Here is a 15139-nt window from a genome sequence, read left to right as displayed (position 1 = left end):
TTGTCACGTGGAGTGGAGGCTGAATGTTATCTGTATAGTTAGAGAGCTATGTGTGTGGCTGGCTGCCTGGGTCTGAGCACTATGTGTGTGGCTGGCTGCCTGGGTCTGAGCACTATGTGTGTGGCTGGCTGCCTGAGTCTGAGCACGAAAACAGCATGGTTGTTTTTCACCACCTGTGCGCAACCTAACACACACACAAACACACACGCACATATTAACTGTATATATGATGATTTCGGGTGTGCCAGTACATACAGTGACAGTACAGTACAGTACAGTAGAGGGATCCCAACACGGTAACTGTCATTTCTCAACCATTTCGGACGCGGGGCGGCACGCCGGAACCGGCCCGGCCCCCTGGGCGCGTTCCTGGGGGTCTGGATGTTCCGGGGACCCCCCCGGGGACCCCAACATGGTAACTCTGTAATTTCTCTACTGTTTCGGACGTGGGGCGGCTCGCCAGAAACCTGCCCGGCACCCTGGGTGCGTTCCTGTGGGTCTGGAACTTCCCTGGGGTCTCCTCCCAGTGGGACGTACCTCAAGGACCTCCCTAGGGAGACGCCCGAGAGGCATCTTATAACCAGATATACCCGAACCACCTAAGCTGTCTCCTTTTCAGGCGAAGAAGCATGCAGCGGCTCTACTCCGAGTCTCTCCCGCGTGACTGAACTCCTCACCCTATCTCTAAGGGAGATGCCAGCCACCCGTCGAAGAAAACTAATTTCGTCCGCTTGTATTATTCTTTCGGTCATGACCCCACGCTTCATGACCATAGGTGAGGGTAGGAACGAAGATTGCTCGGTAGACAGAGAGCTTTTTTTCCCCAGAGAGCTTTTGGCCCCAAAACAATGAAATAAATAAATAAAATCGGGGGGAAGGAGGGAGAGGTGAGGGAGGTTAAGAAGGGTTCCTTGCCCATGTGGGACCCCTATTCAGGGGGAAGCAGAACTGAGGACAGCGTGTTCCATCTCGAAACTCCTCAATCAGATGAAAAGTGTTTACTATAAACTCCTGAACAGGTGTTTATGGTATAGCTTATATTATATTTCATATCACACAACATATATAAAATGGTAAATGGTGCATTTATATAGCGACTTTATCCAAGGCGCTTTACATAGATTGTGCATTACATTCACCCATACACACAGTCACACACACATTCATACACCGATTGTGGCGGAATTAAGCCATGCAAGGTACCAACCAGCACATCGGGAGCAATTTGGGGTTCAGTGTCTTGCCCAAGGACACTTCGACGTGTAGACAGGAGGAGCTGGGATTCGAACCGCCGACCCATGGATCATTGGACGCACCTGTGACCTGTGTGAAGTGAGGGGTACTCTTATCATCGTACATCATCCATGCATCGCCAATGGGAATTTAATCTTCGTGTAAGACAACAATTGCCGATTTGCTCGTCCACATATGATGTCAATTCTCCATTCATTGTCAATGCGAATTTAATGTTTCAGCTAATGTGTTAAAATCTACAGCTAAATATAGGAGGGGCCCCTCAATAAATTAAGGAAAGAAGAAAAAAATACTAACAAAACATATTCTGGTAAATGACCTCAAACCCAGCGTAGGCTATGTATCACATAACCTTAGCGGTAGCTCTGGTCCATCGCTTAAAGGGAACTTTAAGGCTTAAGGCCTTAAGGCTATGGGACCAGAGCTTTAGCATTGCAGTATTTATGCAAACATTGTCACTGCCCTCAACCATGTGCCATGTTCCAAGCAATAATGGTGAAAAAGTCTTCATCCAAAGAGACATCCAGGTCCACGCTGCTGGCCACGCAGCGTTCCAATTCAGCTTTGTGTCGTCAGAGTTCTGCCCGGCCTCCACCTCCTATACGTCATTGAAACTGCATTGGTTATAGTGTGTGAACATATAGAACTGCTGACGTTTAGATGGTGATGGTGATTCTAAAATGCTTAAAAATGCAGCTCTTCTTTTTCCTTTAGGCAACGTTTCTGAATTATTGTTCTTGTTCAATCTATAGGTTTAATGCACAACCACCATTAACATGTGTGATCATGTTTCAATCTCAGCAAACAAACAAATAACTAACTAACTAACTAACTAACTAACTACACAAACAAAAAACAAACAAATAAACAAATAAATACATGAATAAATAAATAGATATTGTATGGACATTCATGAAAGGAAATATTGGCAACACTTAAATAAAAATATAATATAATAATTGTGTAATTCATTTCCAATTATTTCACAAAATGTTAACTGTTCGAGTCCAACAATGATGCCTTTCTTCATAATAAGAGTCCTCTTCCAGCCCTCCAGTATAAAGTATAGCTCTTTCTCGATTCTGTGGGTGGTGGTGCATGGCCGTTCCTAGTCGGTGGAGTGATTTGTCTTTGTTGGTTCCGATAACGAACGAGACTCCGGCTTGTTAACTAGTTTCGCCGACCTGTGTGGTCGGCGACTAACTTCTTAGGCTTCACTCACACCTTTCGATCTAGCATACAACATTGATGCATGCTAGATGTAAACAAAGGGTAAGTGTCAAGGCCGGCCCAATGCATTTCCAATGCAAGTCACATGGTTTGACACAAAATTTCTGTTGTACGGCTTTTCGGCTGTGTTTCGACTGCCACCCCCGCCTCTAACAACAAAAATGTTGTGTCACACCATGCTTTGCGAGCTGGCATCAGTAAACAAGTCTCATGCATCAGCTATACATCAATCCGTTGTGAAGGTGTGAGTCATGCCTAGAGAGACAAGTGGCGTTCAGCCACACGAGAAGGAGCAATAACAGGTCTATGATGCCTAGGCCTTATCTATACCTGAATACTTCCAAAAATAATTGCAATTCTCCATTTGTCTTATTAGTCTATCTCTTTTCTCTTTGCCCTTATTTTGAGATAGATCGTCATGGAGAAAACCATGGCACAAAGCTCCAGAACCGTGAAGCATATGGCCACTATTTTAATGGCCCTAAAGTTGTCATGAATCCGTTTTTGTATCTGAGAACTGCAGCCGCTTAAATTCAATTGTGGATAATTAGCGGTAGAATTATTGTCAACTTCCACACAATCATCTTCGTCCTCGTCGTCCTCGTCGTCCTCGGTCTCATTTTTATTACATTCAACGATATATTCACTGTCAATTAAATGTCTATCAATCTCACACTTATCGAGTGGACAAGTTGGTACATTCTCTATTCCGGATTCGGATTTGAATGAAGCCAAGGGTTCATCGCAACAATACTCTGGGAACATTTCTTCTTCTGAATCGTTATGGCGAAAGTCTTGGTAAAACTTAGACCCGTTGAAGTCTTTGTAGTTGTCGAATCCACAGCATTCATATTCTTCCATAAGGTCATTCCACATTTTTGTAAAATGATGAAGATCCTTATCCTTATCCTTATCTTGATCGAACACATCATATTCTTTTAGCTTCGCCTTTACGTCTTCTCGTAAGTCGCCTAACATATCCTCAACCCTGTGGTCTTCTGGCGGTGCAGCCCCATGTAAGATCAGTATTCCGACTACCTTGGCTACGAACATCATCGACACCATGCCAGTGAAGACGAGAATCGTGCGACTGCATTCCTTGATAGCTCCGACACAGCCCAGGAAACCGATAATGATCAGGGCCACGCCCAGAATCAGCAGCAAGTAGCTCAAGTTCAGGAGGAAATCGAACTTCGGAAGAGGCTTACCCGCCATTCCTTTGATGGAGTTGTGCATGAAGTCACCGTCCACCTTCATCCAGATGCCCACACCCAGGCTGGCGATGCCTGCCAGAAAGACCATGGCAATGGTGGCGAACATGAAGTACTTGTGGATGAATTCCATGAGTTTCACCTTGCTGAAGCCTGCTGTAACCTCATCCATCTTTGAATCTTAAGTTTAACTTTACTTTCCAAAGAAGCTCAACAACTGATATCTAACTACGGAATGGATGATGATATGGTGTCGGTGAACCTTATAAATATAATCTATGGTGTAGCGTGTGACATCACCAGCATTGCCCAATATGGTGTCAACCACGGGGAGGGGTGCGATTTATGCATGCCACGTTGCCATGGTGCATGCAGGTTAGTTTAGTTGTTTGAGAGGTTAGTTATTTTCTGGTAGCCTAAGGTTGGTGAGGAGTGCGTTAAGGGTTGGGAGAGGGTTAAGGTTAGGTTTAGGTGTGCTGCCCCGTGGGAGGTTATAGGGTTAGGGTGAGGGTTTGAGATAGGTTGTACGACTAAATAATGACTGGTCTAACCAATGCACCCAAATCTATGGTCGTAGTAGGCAAAACAATTAGACAAGTACATTTTGAATTCCGGACTTTTCATTGTAGAAATATGTAGAAAGAGAGTATTTCTACATTGCAGTATTGATGCTTTTATACTTGCAGCCAAGGGGAGATATCTGCCTCTCTACGGATGATCATTATCTCCAGCAAGTCAAGGAATTTCTTAACCCATTTAGACCTGAGATCGATTCTACAAATGCCTTCTAAATCCTGACAGTTTTCTGAAAAACCTTTCTATATCAGTGGTTCTTAAACATTTTCATGTCAAGGACCCCACTGGCCGTGGCTCAGTGGTCCAGGCACCCTGGCCGTGGCTCAGTGGTCCAGGCACCCTGGCTCAGTGGTCCAGGCACCCTGGCTCAGTGGTCCAGGCACCCTGGCCCAGTGGTCCAGGCACCCTGGCTCAGTGGTCCAGGCACCCTGGCTCAGTGGTCCAGGCACCCTGGCTCAGTGGTCCAGGCACCCTGGCTCAGTGGTCCAGGCACCCTGGCCGAGTCTGGCAGTGTGACTCCCGATCCCGACAGCCCTTACTGCATGTCACTCCCCCATCTCCACTTCCTGTCGGCCTACTGTCCCTCTATAAAAAACATTAAAAAATAAAGGCGAAAGCCGCAAAAAATAACATAAACAAAAGGACCCCAAAAATATGTAATTGACAGCCGACCCCCCCATCTGAAAATATGTTGTTCCAGGGAACCCCCCAGAAGCAAAGATTTGGGTTAAAAGCTTTATTCAAACATTTGGGCCACAATCTTTCAAAAATAGCAGACCTACAAGCTCGTAGCGTGGCACTCTGTGCTTGTAGATCTGTTATTTTTCAATAGCTAAAGTACAACATAATGCTTAAAACACCAAAAGGGGCCACAGTTTAGTGGCATTATAGGATTGAAGTGAATTTAATCCCTTTCCTGAGCCGTGTTGGTCGTGTTGTGAGTGTGGTACATGGGTATATTGGTGGTGTAGAGAATTGTGTTGCCCAGACTGTCGTCGACCATAAGCCATTCCAGCTTATCAAAATGGGCAAGGGTGAGGTGGGTTCGGGAGTGAGGCCAAGTAGTAGCCTGACCAGTTTGTTTTGGGAAGTCTGGAGCCTTGATTTAAGGGCCTTTGAGGTGCTGTGGTACCAAGAGGTGCATGCATATTCGAAGAAACCTTGTACGCCCTTGTAATTTTTAGCCCAAAGTATCGGCATCAAAATGTACTTAAAGTACTAAAAGTAAAAGTACTCATTGTGCAGAATGTGCCATTTCACAAGTTCAAAATGTGTACAAAATCTATTGAAAGTAGCAGATCTACAAGCTCACAATGCGTCGTGTTGCGACACATTGTGAGCTTGTAGATCGGCTATTTTTTAAATGGCCGGAAATGTATAGGGTTGAAGTGGTTAATGTATGTTTTCTAATCAAAATTAAAATCTCCAAACTAGTAACTAAAGTTTTCAAATAATTGTAGTGGAGTAAAAGTACAAATGTAGGCTCTGAGATGTAGTGGAGTAGAAGTACTGGAAATTAGAAATACTCAAGTAAAGTACAAATACCTCAAAATTGTAGTTAAGTACAGTACTTAAGTAAAAGTACTTAGTTACTTTCCACCAATGATTATTAGATAGAAAAACACAGTGCCTTACCTTCCCATTGTTGTGTCCTTTTCATGAAAAGGGTTTGGGAACCAACTGGCTTATAATAAGCGGATATGGCAACAACACTGCCAGGCAGTCGCGCGATATTTCCACAGGAGGGTCAAAGTTGACTATGACCATGTGTATGTTGTTCATTTCTTCCTTATATGCAAGGCAAGCGTTCTTTATAGCGTCACACACAAGTTCACAGAACGACTCTTTTTGTTGGCCAAGTTTTACCCTGGATTTATGTGTGAATAAATCAACTGTGCGTCTTTAATTTCGTTGATAGCTGCATTGGTTTCGGGAAAGGATTTATTTATTTATTTCACCCCTTTCTTTTTTGTTGTTGTAAGGAACAAGCCAGCCTTTGGATCGTATCTTTCCGTTTAAGATCTCCTGTTTGGAGAATGGTTGTCATTGCAATGACTTAGTGAGAAATACATGCTCATGTTTCGACCGCTATTAAGTGCCTTATTTAAACCACGACTGTTGTCTTTAAAAACCAACGGTAAGCCGACTTACTTATAGCCATGTATTAATACATGAATCTGTTGCATACATGTGATTGTTTGTAGGCATAGCCTGACGAGAATAGCTAGCTATGGCTGTATAGAGGTGTGTATTTGTACGTCTCTAAATGTTATGATGAATTGAACAAGGTGGACCCACTTGTAAACAAGTGTAGTGCTTTTTTTTGGTCGTCCACTCACAGTTGACAGTTTTTTTTTTTTGTATTGATTTGTGCTTGAAATGTACTGTAATTCTGCAAACTCTTAATAAATACTTCAATCAAAAAGCTACTTAGAAAAATTGGGACATGTGTATGGATCAGAGCCACTGAGCCAGTCAAGCTCTTGCCAAAACATAAACAGTTAACAAGCCATTCTGTGGCATAAACTTACTATGCAATCCGGCGTTATACTTTGAAATGGCCATGAATGTGATTGAAGCCATGCGCATATTATGCCTTCACAGGTTGCTTCTGTAGTAATATTGTTGACACACCGTGGACGATGAGCGAGGAGTCTGGACTCACGCAGACCATGAAGCCACCGAAAAGAGCCCATGACAAAAGTATGGACTCTTCCGAGAATGAGCATGACGACACTAAAAGATGCAAGAATAAGGCCGCCGAGGTGGAGAACGCCGACGACGAGAGGAAATATCCCAAAAAGAAAGTGGTTCTCCTTTTGGCATACTCTGGGAAGGGCTACTACGGTATGCAGGTACCGTACACAAACTTTAGTCTCGGTACTGACTGAGTGTGAAGTCCGGGGTCATACCTATGTTCCCTCAGCCCTATGTTCCCTCAGCCCCGAGGTGCGCTGCGGGTCGGGAGAGGGTTGCGGTTAGGTTTAGGTGTCTGCCCCGGGGGAGGTTAGGGTTAGGGTGAGGGAGGAGGTAGGTTGTCGTAGGCTGAGGGAACATAGAGCTGAGGGAACATAGGTACGGTCCCTGAAGTCCCAGTGTGAACCAAATTGACTATTGTTACATTTTGGACACTTTGTAGTTAAATTGAAACCGGTGATTTAATTGTGTTAAGAATTTAACCCATTCTGGGCGGGAACCCCTTTTGGTGTTGGCTACGTGTTATGCTTTAGCTGTTGAAAAAATAGCAGCTCTACAAGCTCATAGCGCGCCACCGAGTGGCGCGCTATGAGCTTGTAGGACTGCTATTTTTTTTTTTAATCGAAGAACGACTGACATAGAAACCTAGCTTTTTCAGAGAACAATTTCTCCTTTTGAATGTTACAGAGAAACACCGGGAGCATACAGTTTCGAACCATTGAAGATGACCTGGTCTCTGCACTTATTAAGTCGGGCTGCATTCCTGAGAATCACGGTGATGATATGAAGAAAATGTCTTTCCAAAGATGTGCCAGAACAGATAAGGTAACGGAAACATGGACGAGCACAGGAAATTCAATAGTAACTAGATTTATACCAAATCCCTTGCACCCAGAAAACAAAATCACACCCGTGTGAAGTGAGTGGTGCAACTCCGTGTGGGGGGGGGGGCTCTACTGTACTGTACTGGCACACCCGAAATCACCATATATATATATATATACAGTAAATATGTGCTTTTTTTCATGCTCAGACGCACCCACCCAGCCGGCCCACCCACCCATACAGCTCCATAAGGGAGTGGTTGCACCACTCAAAAATACATCGCAAGGATGCACCCGCGACGTATCCTCCTCAGTGATATGTATCCTAAGGTCATCGGGGTTTTCGCGGTCTCTGAACATCATACCCCTCACTCAGGTGACCTAGCCCGGGGGTGATCAAGTCCCGACTTACGTCCCAGTAGCTACCCGCGATCAGTCCCATTAGGGGAAAGACGGGGCCACACAATCCGATGCGCCGGAACTTCTCTGCCGGAACTGGGAGTGAGAGGAACTGGTGCGCGGACGGACTAGGCTCTGTGGGTTGACTCCTGTCCGGGCCCCTGCTATACGTCTCACCAGGTCCCCTGCTCCTCTCACCAGGCCCAGGACCCTGTGCGTTGCACCAGTCTCCCAGCACCAGGCACGTCATTCAGGAGTGGTGGATTCTCGAGCCGCAATGGTTCTGCACGGTGGTGCTGTATAGGCTCCGCTTGTGGCTTGAACGGCCCTCCTAAAAGGCCTCACCGTGGTATTTATATAACCCACATAGTCACACATAACCACTTAACAAAATCACACCCACTAAGTGCGAAGTGAGCAGTGCCTTGAGTTAATTTCATTAAGCTCCAGGAACAATGTTAAATCCCTGTCCATTTATTTCAAGGCATAGGAGTGGTTAGAACCATACAATTCTTTTTTTTTTGTTGCAAAAATAGAAAATACCCGATCTACAAGCTCACAACACATTGCAACACCTGAGTTTATTACTTACTGGTTTGCTCTGGATGACTGTGGTATAATACATTTAATAATGTATTTATTCCGTACGGAGCCATAGAACACACCAGCTTAAAGCTCATACATAGTCTGGCTTTTGGGTTGGTGAGGTGACAGACAGAAGACTGGTTGTCTGGAGGGTTTTGAGAGTCTTTTCACCCTCTGGTGTGAAACGTGTCTGGCAGGTGCCTGCATGGCACCCCCCCCCCCCCCCCCATTCACAGAACCGGTTTTCACGTGACGACATATAAATTAACGCCACGCACACACACACACGTCCCGTCTTCATTTGAAAGACTGAGAAAGCAGAGCAGAGCGACGGCAATAGCACCGAAAGAAAGAAACAAAGTTTGTCTAGTAGGGCAAACTTATTTTCGACACGAGGGCTAAACCTGCAGGGTAGGCTCCCACCAAGGCTGGCCAGCAATGATCAATCACACCAGCCCTGCTCACCACCACCCCCCGTGCTGGGGGAGAACCAGAGGTCCGTCCCTGACTGTTGCTGCGTTTGCATCCGTTGGACCGTCGGTCTCTACAGAGACAATCGGCTATTCTATCATCTATCGAGGAGCTACCAACACGGCTAACAAAATTCCTAGCTACTGAAATCAATGGGAAATCAAATTACGTGCATAACAGCAGCTGGTATCTTGGCTTCAATATAGTGGAAAAAAAACGAGACACTGACATTTGAAAGAGCTCTAATAGGCAGACAGATTATGTCTGTCTATTATTCATATATTATACGCTCCCCCCCCCCCTTTTCTTTCATGTAGGCTCCATTATATCTGATTGATTGATTGAAATATGTATTAACAGTTTGCAGAATTACAGTACATTTCAAGCACAACTCAATACAAAGACTGTTAACTGTGAGTGGACGACCCAATAAAGCATTACACTTGTTTACAAGAGGGTCCACCATGTTCAAATCATCAAAACATTTGGAGACATACAAATAGAGTAGACACTTCTATATAGCCAAAGAGCAGAACGGGAATTCATCATAAAGGAGGTAAAAAAAGGGAAAAGAAACATCCAGTGAGGGGAAAAGGGGTGGGTGGGTAGGGGGGGGATTCAGATTCTACGGGGGCCAGTTTCGAATTGCAGCCGTCTGTAGGTGCCCTTTGAGAGCGGTTTCGAAGGAGTCAAGGGATTCGCATGTCTTACTGACTCTTGGTAGGGCGTTCCACATTTTGGTGGCATAGGAGCGGAAATAATTTAGTCCCTTGTTTGTGCCGAATCTTGCACATGGTTTGTTGCACTCCCTCTGGTGTGGACTTCGTTGACATTAAAGAAGGTACAGTACATGGGTATCTTGGTGGTGTAGCCAGCTAATCTTGTGGACCAGACCCATTGCAAGATGCTGTACTCTGTCAACGACCCTAAGCCATTCCAGCCTGTCAAAGTGGGCAGGGGTGAGGTGGGTTCGGGGGTTGAGGCCAAGTAGGAGCCTGACAAGTTTGTTTTGGGAAGCCTTGGAGCCTAGTTTTAAGGGCCTTTGAGGTGCTGTGGTACCAGGAGGTGCATGCATGGCACTTACTGGTGCTGCTGTGCTTGTGCATGGTTCAAGAAAGTACAAAATAAAAGTGTATGTCGTTGTCAATATTGTCATGGTTAATCATTTACCAATCATCTAACTATTGTAGCCTATAACAATATAAGTTGCAGCTACCAAGTTTCAACATGAATATACATTGTATTTCGGTAACTTCTGTCTTATGGGTCTGCGGGGGGTGCCTATGTACCTCGTATTGGCTATGCCTTACTCATGAATAATTCCTGGCTCTGCGCCTGCATTATAATCTGTAGTGCTCTGTGTTCACTCGCAGTCTCACCATAATTCATTATAAAGTTGAGGCAGAAAATGTTTAGTAAAATGTTTAGTAAAAATATCTCCACTCTTCTGCAAGCTTCACACGGACGGCTCCCTTCCTTCAATATTATTGTCAGGTATTATTGAAAGTTGAGGTTAATTAATGAATTGGGATTGGCCCCCCTAGACTTTACAAGTTAAATGTACCGGTACTTAATTCAATGTATTCTGTTTATTTCAATGCACAGTATACGACGGGCAAGAATACAAATGCATTCTTAACTCTGTCTTCAGGGTGTGTCTGCAGCCGGCCAAGTCGTGTCTCTCAAACTGTGGTTGATCGAAGACATTGTCAAGAAGATCAATGAGAATCTGCCACCACAGATTCAAGTCCTTGGTAAGTCTTCATTCCCATATATATATATATATATATATATATATATATATATATATATATATATATATTGTGGCAAGTCTGACCAATGAGCAGGCGGAACAGGGGATTGCAGCAGTTTCAAACAGCTTTTTTATTTGTTTAGCAGCAAATCATACAGCAGGCAGGAGAAACCCCACATAGGTTCCGGACAAATTATATTCCGTACAGTATTTGTTTCACAGGCGTCTTCCACAGCCTGGAGAAGGATGAGAACAGAAGATTAGATTTCAACTCAGGTTTATACAGTCTCTGATAGCTCGCCCCTCACTGGAGGGCTTTGGTTTTTAATAAACGATAAGAGGTGACGGCGATGCCTTGCTTCGTGACGTCATCGGTATTTATCTTTAACTGTTCCATCATCTCAATCTGGCAGAGGAGGAGATTTGGCACGTATACATTCCCTACTACGTGGCCGAGGGCGGGCCTAACGGTCCGAGGCGTCTTCTGTCTGACAGCGTGTCTGGTTGCCCTGGCAACGCACTTACCATCGCGGGGTGTCGCTAGCGAGACCCCACAATATATATATATATATATATATATATCAATATTATATCCCGACGATATGTATCTATTTATTAAAAGGCTTTAGAAGTCATTGTAGAATTGTCTCCTGGGTTAATATTGCCTGTAACTCAAATGAGCTATGTGGGTAAAACATATTTTTGTTTTCACAGGATTTAAGCGAGTGACCCAGGGCTTCAATTCCAAAAACAATTGTGACGCTCGCACGTACTCGTACATGCTGCCCACGGTGGCGTTCGCCCCGAAGGACTACGACGTCCAAGACGCCGCCGCCGCCTTCCGCCTGGAGCCGGAGACACTCGAGAGGGTGAACCGTCTCTTTGCGCTCTATAAGGGCACGCACAACTTCCACAACTTCACCTCTCAGAAGGGCCCGAAAGACCCCAGCGCCCGCCGCTACATCACCGAGATGTCCTGCGGGCGGCCGTTCGCCCGCGGCGGCGCCGAGTTCGCCGTGATCGTGGTGCGCGGCCAGAGCTTCATGCTGCACCAGATCCGCAAGATGATCGGCCTCGTCGTCGCCGTGGTCAAGGGCTATGCGCGGGAGGACGTGCTGGAGCGGAGCTGGGGCGAGGATAAGGTCGACGTTCCCAAGGCTCCCGGGCTGGGCCTGGTCCTGGAGCAGGTACATTTTGACAGGTACAACAAGCGCTTCGGAGGGGACGGCCTTCACGAGCGCCTCGAGTGGACCCAGGAGGACGGGGCCATCAAGACCTTCAAGGAGGACCACATCTATCCGAGCATCGTGGAGACAGAGTGCCAAGAGGGCTCCATGGCCAGCTGGATGGCCACGCTTCCTTGCCACGACTTTGAGGCCACTTCTACGCATTCGCAGGAAGAGAAGGACCAGAAACAGGTATGTGGGGGATGTTGTAGAAGTGATGGTGTTATGTTATTCTTTTTCACCTTTTTTAAAGATGGGAGTGCCACAATTTTTCCAGTTTTTCATGTGTCTATGAGGTGACAGTACTTCATTAGACACCCTGGAGTTGTTTTTATGTGCAATGGTGTATTAACTTTGTATTTAGGGTTTCTTCCTGGAGGCTGAACCCTTGACAGTCAAACGGGCCAATGAAGTAAACAGTTATATAGTGACACCACACTATCAGCCCCTCCCCTAACCCCTCCCCCTTTATCATACAACTACAGCTGTGGGTGCGGCTTCAGTTCAGGTGGATCACCACCCATCACCACCCACCAGGCAAACCAGGCATACTTAATGAACTGGTGGGCGTGTCCACGTAAAAGCATGATTTTAACAAATACTGTACACTTTTTGGAAAAAAGTTTCTCCCCCTTATATTGTAATAATACCTGATGATCATGTTTTAGGGTGGAAAAAAATGGTGGCACTCTATCTTTAAACGAAAAATAACAGCCCCGCATCCCCCCCCCCCCCCCCCCCGCATATGCACCGCTTTGTGCGTATGTGCGTATGAGCACAGAATGTGATGATTTGATTGGCCGAGCACAGAATGTGACGTATGATGATGTATGATGATGATAAGAAAGAGAGCCCCTCACTTCACACAAGTATGATTGTTTATTTATTTTTACCAGCTGCGAAAGCCAGCTGGTCTACAATCTTAGAGTATATATTTAACCCATTTTGGGCGGGAACCCCTTTTGGTGTTTATAGCATTATGTTATGCCTTACTGTAGCTATTGAAAAATAGCAGATCTACAAGCTCGAGTGCCGCGCTACGAGGCGGCTTGTAGGTCTGCTTTTTTTTTTAAATCGCTTCGGTTTTCTCATTCGACCACAACTATCTATCCACGGTAGCATATTTTACGCATCTTTGCGCTGCGTAAAATATGCCTTCTCCGTCTCCAACTGTGTTCAGCTCCTCACCCGCCACCATTGTTTGCTCCATTCCCTCTATTTGCTGTGGATTGCATTCACACCTGCACCAAATCGTAATCAAGTGCGATTGGCAGCGAAGTGAAACCCCCGTTTTTGGTCGGAGTAGAATGCGGTTCTTTGATGCGCATTTGGATTCGAATGATGCTTCACACCTGCCAAACGAAGCGCACTTTCTGACAACGTGCAGCAGGATTCGTTTTAATCCCAGTAAAGCTTTCTGGTGTGAATGTCACCAGAGTGTGTGTGTGTGTGGGTGTGGGTGCGCGTGTGTGTGTGTGTGTGCGCGTGTGTGTGTGCAGCTGGTGAACGTTTGGCCTTGTTTTCTCTATGTAGTTTCTGACTTTTTCTTCTCTTTTCAGGATGATGAAGATGAGGGCAATGGATCAGATTAGGTCTTCTCCTGATTTGAAGATATTAAAGCATCTTCGCAGATCCTTTGCCACTGACTTTTTCTGTATGAACTTATTGTCATGAATGTCAATTTTGTGCATTGACATGGTATATCTACATTTTGGTTATCTTATGCAATTATTATTAAAATACAATGCCCTCCCAAACGCCTCTCCCTGACTTGCTGTGCCCTGGTTGTGGCGTGTAGTCCAATTCTCTTCATGCATAATGAACAAAATTATGACCTTTTTTTCCCAGATTTTCTCATTCGGTTTAGTGTGATTATTGGTCATTCTTACTTTAATAAATTTCATATTCTAACGTGTTCCTAGATTATTGCGAGGGCTCTGTATTCCTATTACATTTCCACTAGCTTGTGACCGGCCACAGTCGTTACTCAATTAATTGGACTCAGTGATGCTAATAGATAGTAGTATAGTCCCGCCAACTCGAGAGAACCTGAAAATAATTTTCCTCATAGACTTTTCAGAAAGTATTTATTTAAAGACGTTTAAGCTGCGGACAAAGCCAACTCGAGTTGTGACAAATCATGACAATAAACACAATGTTTTACAACACTTTTTTGTTGTTTTTCTTCTTTGTAATGATTTGTTTGGTCCAAAATATTGTGTCTGTTGTCATGAGTTGTCACAACTCAAGTTGGCTTTGTACGACGCTTATAAGGTCTTTAAATAAATATACTTTTTGAAATGTCTATGGGGAAAAATGCATTGGGAATGATTTCCGGGGCCCTGGCGTTGTCATGAAAGGGAGCGGGACTGCGACACTATAGGGTGCATTTTGCATCCCGAAACGCAGATTATTGATAATGGACCCATCCGTGGACCTTTCTGGGTGTCCCATGGACTGTACTCGACTGTACTGTAATTTGGTGCCGTTTAATTTACTTTATTTGCGTATACTTTGCGCTGTTGTTTGCATAACTCTTTGCAATTTTTAGATTTAGAATTGTGTTTATTTCTTTCAGATACATTTTCTACATGAATATATCCATATTATAACCATACAAGATGAAATGGGGAGAAGAATGCTGCAATTTGTAAAGATATGACTCCTAACTCATACAATGTCCATGGGACCCATCTGCCATCTAAAAGACCACCCCTGAGCTCTAACACTGATTATCATACGTAGATATGTCTCAGTATATAGCCTATATCAAACGCTTGTTTGTCAGCTCTTGGAGTCGAAACATGTTTGCTTTTTTAACATTCCTAAATAAAGTAGAATTTTATTTCCACCCTCTCCTCGTTTAAAAAAAAAAGTTTTAGTGCTCGGATCACAACCTTTTCTCTAGTATTC

The 15139-nt window shown here is 44.7% G+C and overlaps 1 protein-coding gene across 1 annotated transcript; it reads left to right on the top strand.

Moving 5' to 3' along the window:
• The first annotated feature begins 6039 nt into the window (after nt 1–6039).
• On the top strand, nt 6040–14137 carry pus1 (pseudouridine synthase 1). The gene is made up of 6 exons (XM_083793498.1): nt 6040–6408; nt 6876–7126; nt 7656–7793; nt 10899–11001; nt 11715–12418; nt 13786–14137. Exons 1-6 carry the CDS (start codon nt 6342–6344, stop codon nt 13816–13818), a joined length of 1296 nt encoding a protein of 431 aa, XP_083649624.1. The 5' UTR covers nt 6040–6341; the 3' UTR covers nt 13819–14137.
• The last annotated feature ends 1002 nt before the right edge of the window (nt 14138–15139 follow it).

Source organism: Protomyctophum parallelum, assembly GCF_964188405.1.
Source record: "Protomyctophum parallelum genome assembly, chromosome: 21".
NCBI lineage: Eukaryota > Metazoa > Chordata > Actinopteri > Myctophiformes > Myctophidae > Protomyctophum > Protomyctophum parallelum.
The sequence above is the reverse complement of the archived record's forward strand: the minus strand, read 5'-3'. Positions and strand labels throughout refer to the sequence as shown.